The following is a 6,741-nucleotide window of genomic DNA, read 5'->3' as shown; positions in this document are numbered from 1 at the left end:
TGTGTGCATCTCTTTGAAAAAAAATCTGGAAACTCCTTTTTCTGGAAACCTCTGAGGCTTTCCAAGCAGGGAGCAACAATACCAACTGCGAACACCAAACACAGCTGTGTGGGAGGGAGACATTTCATTAGGACGCTGGCAAGTGGCCCTCCTTGCAGGAGACTCACGCTGCCTCTCCAAACCGCCCGGAGAGAAATCAGATCCTCAGTTTTCTCGGCGTCGGGCCTCACCCCCCCCACCGTGTCTCAGGCTGCGTCTCTAATTTTGCAAAAACATGCACGAAGCCGACTTCCCTGTCTACTGTGAAATCACAAGTGATTTTTTTTTTTTTTAAAAAAAAGGTCTATTAACCCACACGACAAATGAAGCCAGTTGGAATGGAAATACTTGTTGGTGCAATGAACAGACGCCTTCTGGAATTTTAATTTCTTTCTTTCTTTCTTTTGGTACTGAGGATTGAACCCAGGGGTGCTTAACTACTAAGCCACATTCCCAGCCTTTTTATTTTATTTTTTAATTTAGGGACAGGGTCTCACTCAGTTGCTTAGGGCCATGCTCATTTGCTGAGGCTGGTTTTCAGATTGTGATCCTCCTACCTCAGCCTCCACAGCCTCTGGGATTACAGATACCTCCCTGCCTCCCCCCACACACACACACACTTTTTTTTGTTATATGTGACACGAATCTATCTCAAGATGACACAGGCGCCAACAGGAAATAGCATTCTAACGTCTTACTGCTTCGTGACTCCTGGCCTTTGTTACAGGATGTTTAAGACAAAGACTGCAGAGTCTGGGCTCTAATTCGGAGGCTGGTTACATTTCGTGCTTACAAAAGAATGTGGTTTCAAACGGGTTTGGTAGAAAAACATCCCAGACCAGCTATAGGAGGGACAGGGATCATCACAGAGATGAAGCAGTTTGAAAGCAGTTGCAAAATTATCAGCCTTCACCTTGGGGACGATGCATGGGGATTTTTTTTTTGGGGGGGGGATACTGGGAATTATACCCAGGGGCTCATCCATGGAGCCACATCCCCAATCTCTTTTTGTATTTTATTAGAGCCAGGGTCTCGCTGAGTTGCTTAGGGCCTTGCTAAATTGCCGAGGCTGGCCTCCAACTTGTGATCCTCCTGCCTCAGCCTCCCAAGCTGCTGAGATTAGAGGCACGCACTACCACGCCTGGCAGTTTAGACAATTTTTACTCCCATCAGAGAAATACTAGGAGCCAGGCACGGTGGCGCATGCCTGTCATCCCAGCAGCTCGGGAGGCTGAGGCAGGAGGATGTCGAATTCAAAGCCAGCCTCAGCCAAAGTGAGGCCCTAAGCAACTCAGGGAGACCCTGTCTCTAAATAAAATGCAAAATAGGGCTGGGGAGGGGGCTCAGGGGTCGAGTGCCCCTGAGTTCAATCCTTAGTACCAAAAAAGAAAGAGAGAGAGAGAGAGATTTTGAAGGAATCTCAATTTTAAAAAATTCCTTTATCCTAGTAACTGATGACCTTGTTTCGTAAAACTTCAGGAATATTCTCATTTTTTCCAATCGGCAAATACAGAGGACCTGTTCGCATCCTCCATGAGAGAATCCTGTAAGGGATGCCGAGGTTTTCTACCCATTTGACTTATTCCTCGGGTCCGAAGTCGCTCTGTCTGAATAGGCAGCGCGTGTTTCATTGTGGCCACAGACCACAACGGACCACGTGGGCCCAACGTGTGGGCGCAAAGCTATTAATCAACTTCATGCATGTTGCAGCCAATGGGTGGACAGAGCCAGATGATCGCGGGGGAGGGTGCATTTGGAAAAAATAAAGATAAATAAAAATAAAAAACACCTGTGATCTCTATTTCAAGCACAGAGACCAGCCACGCTGGACAGAGACCCCCACCCCCGCCCCCGGGGGAGTTCAGCAGAGACGCGCGCATCCATGCAAACCCCGATGGAGAGGGGCTGCAAAGACTTGGCAATTGCTCCCAAGGAAGGAGGTACCAACCCCAGATTGATCCTCTCCACGTGTTTGGAAATCCCAGCCGGAACCGCAGGCAAGGACCGGAACGTGCAGTGGACCTCGCTGGGCACGTAGCAGGCGCACGGGTGAGGACAGGCCCGCGCGGCTGGCGGCTGGCCCCAGACCACGGTCAGCACCACGGAGAGTGCCCCCCACTGCGCCTGCGTCAGCATCCTGGGCGGGTGCGGGGTCCCGGGACACCTGCAGGGCGAGGAGGCCAGAGGGTCTTACTTTCCGGCCGCGTAGTAGACCTGGTGTCGTGACCTGTCCACGTTGTCTTTAGCCAAGAGGGTAGAAAATGACCTTCAGTCTTGACGTTGATGGTTGGAGTGGGGAACAGGGGAGGGCGCAGCCGAGGGGAGATACATTGACGTTTTTGCAAAATAATGATAATAATAATAATAATTAATAACGAGGTTAATCTCTGCCTTCCAAAAGCAGGAGCCCAAATCCACGATCCAAATTTAAATTTAAAAAGCAAAAAAATAAAAATAAAAAGTTGTTCTTGAATAGGATCATGCATTTCCTTCAGTGTCAAAGTTTTCGAGTGCCCAAAGACGCACGGAAAGGAACGGGATTCGTAGCATTATTTGTGAGGGAGGAAAAAAAAAATCAGCTGATTTTTGGGGGGGAAAACGCATGGGTTTTAATGGTGCGCTACGGTGGTTTGCTGGGAGTTCAGCTTGGGGTGAACCTCTGTAAAAATCAAGGAAATACGTGCCGACCCAACAGAAATGTTCAAAAATATATATACAATGAAATGCATCAAAATAGGGAACGCTCATAAAAATGTTCGATGGCCCCGGCCACCTCGTTCCTTTGGACGGCGGTGATGCCGGTTTTCCATGACGCCTTAGCGGCCTCCTGATTTTGGCCAATCCTTGAAGGCGGTTGACTTGGGACCGGTGATGTGCGTGGACAGGACACGGCGGTCATCTCTCGCTCCTGCAAGGGAGCGAGGTCCGCAACTCCCCGCTGGCCCAGGCGTGGAGGACCCCAAAGTCGGTCCTCCCCGAAGCCCGTGTGCGCGCCTCGCGGTTCCGCTGCGCGCCAGGCTCGGGCTCCGCGGCTGAGCGCGGGCGCCACCGGCTCCCGGGTTTGGCGAGGGGGACTTCCTCGCTTGGACGCCCGGGGGCTCTCCCCGCCCGCCGGCCAGCGCGCCAGACCTGCGGCTGCTTCCTCCAGGCGCAACTCGGCCAGCGCCCTGCGCCCAGCGCCCTCGGGCAGACCCGGCCCCAGCGCTGCAAACGACCCCGTGGTCTTTGCTCTCCAAGCGACCTCCTCCGCCCAGCCCTGCTCCCCGGGGGGGGGGGACACTCGCCCAGGTAACCCTGCTCCTAGGGGCCCCCGGGCAGCCCTGGTGGGCAGGTCAGCCATAGGCGGCTCGCTCCTGGTCCAGCGCCGACTACCTGGAGCGGCCAGGCGGGAGGCTCTGCGCCCCTGGCCGGCTCCCAGGGCTCGCTGGGGCGGCGCGGAGAATTACGAGCTTGCCTGGCCCGGGGCTCGGGGTGTCCCCGCGGGTCCCTCCCAGTCGCCTGCGGCTCGGACCTCCAGCCCCATCTGTCCCCTGCGCTGCTTCGCGGGGGTTTCCGCACAGCTCGGTTCCCATCTGGACACTGGGCGGTCCCCGTTTCCCTCCAGAGGTCTGGGGGAAAGTGAGGGAGAGGGGGAGGGGGAGGAGGAGGAGGAGGAGGAGGAGGAGGAGGAGGAGGAAGAGGAAGGAAAAGGAGGGGGAGGAGGAGGAGGAGGAGGAAGAGGAGAAGGAAGAGAAGGAGGAGGACCGCGAGGAAGGGGATGAGGAGACAGACCCAGGGCTAGGGGGAGGAGGGGAGGCGGAGGAGGGGGAGGGGGAGGGCAGGAGGGGAAGGAATTGAGCCAGAGGAACTTGGAAAGGAGCCCGGGGTATTTCCCCCAGGATCCCAGGAGCAGACTCGACCTCACTTTGGCTGCCCGGTGGAAAGCGGCGTGGAGAGCTGCTGGGGGGAGGGGGAGGCGGGTGTCGCGTTGGCCAGAGAGAGAGAGAGAGAGAGAGGGAGAGAGAGAGAGGGAGGGACAGCAGCCCCGGTTGCAAACACCTCCGTTCCAAGCCCCCACTTTAAATTGCACCACGGACCCTTGGATGCGCCTCCTGACCCTCGCGCCCAGGTCCTCCCGTGGGGCTCCCTCCCCCTCCGTTCCCCCGTCTGCCGGCAGAGCCAGCGTCCCCCGCGCGCCGTGGCCACCCCGGGGCCCTCACCTGCCCTTGGGAAGCCGAGGTCCGCGGGCGCCGTGCGTCCGGAGCGTCGACGGGTCTGGGGCGCGCGAGTCACCGCCGCGAGTCGGTCCGCGAGGCCATGCCCTGGCCGGGGCCCGGGGCGAGGCTGCTCCGCTTTCCCAGCGCGGCGCCACCCGCCAGCGCCCTTTTATCCCCGACGCCGCCGGGAGGCTTCCCCGAGTCCACGCCTCGGCCCACCCCCACCCTGCCCCACCCCGGGGAGACGGCGCGCGGGCCTGAGCCCAGGGACCCTGGCCGCGCCGCTGCGCGCTCAGCCCTCGTCTCGCCTCCTCATCGCGCCAGCCCGGGGCCGGGCAGGCCGCGCCCAGAGCCCAGCGCGCCCGGCGGCGAGGGCAAGGAGGAAGCCTCGTCCGGCGGGGACCGGGTCGGGGCGAGGACTCCGACTCGAGAGCGCGGTGGGAGCGGCCGCCGAGAAGCTGCAGGCCCGAGAGGCCGCAGGGTGGAGACGGTCTGCCCCCTTTCAAGGGAAAAATATATTTAAAAAAAAAAAAAAAGAGGGCGCGGAGCGTGCGCTCCTCCAGGCGGGACGGCGACTCCTCTGGCCGCGCCTCGGGCCCCGTGTGCAGCCAGGAGCTCGCAGCCCCCGCGGGCAGCCCGCGCCAGGCCCCGCTGCAACGTGAGCCCCGCCACGCCCTCCCCCGCCGCCCTCCCCCAGGCCCCAGCGCTCCTGCCAAAAACCCGGAACGGCTGCTCCTGCCGGGGGGAGCCAGGGCCGGGAACGGTGGGAGCCTGCTGGTAGGTGCCCCAGCGAGTGGGCGACCAATGCACCCGGCCAGGCCAGGCTAGGGACGGGGAGGGGGCTCTCCTCTGGAGCCGGAGACTGGGGGCGCACACAGGTCAGGCTGGAGCAGGAAAGCCCACCTGGGGGGAAGGAAGGGGCCCAGCCCGAGGGAGAGCGGTTCCCGGGCAGGGGAAGGTGGGCTGACCCCCTGGAGGACTCCTGCCCTGTACCCACAGTCTGCCAGGGGTCTTGGGGAGCAAGCAAGAAGGGAGTCCCTTTGGGGGAGAGAGGGGCGTTCCCAAGCCCGGATGGCCTTGGCGGCTCCTAAGAGACACAGTGGGCAGCCATCCGCACACTCAGGGCTGGTTTGCACGGACAGGTTCCCATATCCGCTCATTCTGCGGCTTTTCCGTAGGTGTAGACAAGTGTGTGCAGATGCCCGTCAATGCCTTGGAGGATTCCGTGTTTCTGCATGCCCCCAAGCCACAGATGGCGTTCAAATCCAAGGTCGTTCGATGTCTTACTGGCAGGCCACCACCTCTTGCCAGTCTAGTGGATCCTGAGTTAGCCTAAGAGTCTGTGAGGGGACATTAGGTCCTTTTTCTCATTGCAGAAGTATCGACAGGCTCGTGTCCCCGAGCGTCCTGCAGGCCGGCTGCATCTTGCACCAATCCCTTCTTCTCTCAGCAGCCCAGACCCTCCCGGAGACCTGGAGGGTGGCTCCAAACCAGAGCCCCAGGTGTGTGCATAGCTGGATGGCACTTGTCTTGCCAAGAGCCACTGAGCCAGTCCCCAAGGCATCTGCTCAGATACCTGACTTGTGACAGAGGCCAAGAGATGGACGGTCACTCACCTCCTTGGATGCCCTTTATTATTACTAATTATTTTTTTTGCGGTACCCAGGATGGGACCCAAAAGCCTTCTACCATTGAGCCGCCCCTTTGAGACAGGGTCTTGCAAGTTTGCTTAGGGCCTTGCTAAATCATTGACTCTGGCCTCCAACTTGCCATCCTCCGGACTCAGCCTCCGGACTCAGCCTCCGGACCCACTGAGATGACAGGCGTGCACCACCGTGCCCAGCCATTTGTTTGAATGCTGTAGTAGCTGTCTGAGGGCATAAAACCCGCGTGAAACAGTCCACGCACCAGGTATTGAACTCACTGACTCAGTAAGTGAATGAAGGTATGTGAGAACAGGTGGGTGAATGAGACTCAGTTCTGTTGAGAAATTTGTACTTTAGGGGGAAAAAAGTCACCGTGCATAATTAAAGCATTATTTATTAATTGATTATTAATTTATTAATTGCAGGATCCCTTGATGTACGGATATGGAGGTGCGTCTCTTTCTAAATGCAACCCTCTGAGTTTGGGAGCTCAGAAGGAAAACCGAGTCTGACAGGTTGCATTCCATCACCCAGCTCGGACCCCGGACCGCCTCCGAATTGATTGCAGTTGTCCGTGTTGGAAAGTATTAAGTGAAAAATCCCCCGAGTGGGCGATTCATGGGTTTTAAGTGGCGTGCCACGAAAAGGAACAGGAGAAAATCCTGCAGCGTCTTGATCCCTCCTGCCCGGGACCTGAATCATCCCTTGGACCAGTGGATCCACTCCGTATACGTTACCCTCACGGGAGAAAGCTAGTAGCTTTGGTTGGACATATCAGAATGGAGAAGTCGCGGCCACGGTGTGCGTGATGAGTGCTGAGGGACCCCCGTCCCCCAACTTCCCATCAGGGTGCAGGCATC

General features: G+C 58.0%; 1 protein-coding gene across 1 annotated transcript in view; it reads right to left on the bottom strand.

Annotated features, from left to right (window-relative positions):
• Mxra5 (matrix remodeling associated 5) overlaps positions 1–4,395 on the bottom strand; it is a 26,700-nt gene extending 22,305 nt beyond the window's left edge. Inside the window, exons 1-2 of the mRNA XM_077107837.1 lie at positions 4,239–4,395; positions 1,988–2,203 (exon numbers count right to left, since the gene is read on the bottom strand). Of these exons, the coding sequence (XP_076963952.1) occupies positions 1,988–2,175 (188 nt within the window). The 5' untranslated portion in view covers positions 2,176–2,203; positions 4,239–4,395. The remainder of the gene's footprint in view (positions 1–1,987; positions 2,204–4,238) is intronic.
• Positions 4,396–6,741: the final 2,346 nt, after the last annotated feature.

The sequence above is a fragment of the Callospermophilus lateralis genome, chromosome Y (genome assembly GCF_048772815.1).
Source record: "Callospermophilus lateralis isolate mCalLat2 chromosome Y, mCalLat2.hap1, whole genome shotgun sequence".
Classification (NCBI taxonomy): Eukaryota; Metazoa; Chordata; class Mammalia; order Rodentia; family Sciuridae; genus Callospermophilus; species Callospermophilus lateralis.
The sequence above is the reverse complement of the archived record's forward strand: the minus strand, read 5'-3'. Positions and strand labels throughout refer to the sequence as shown.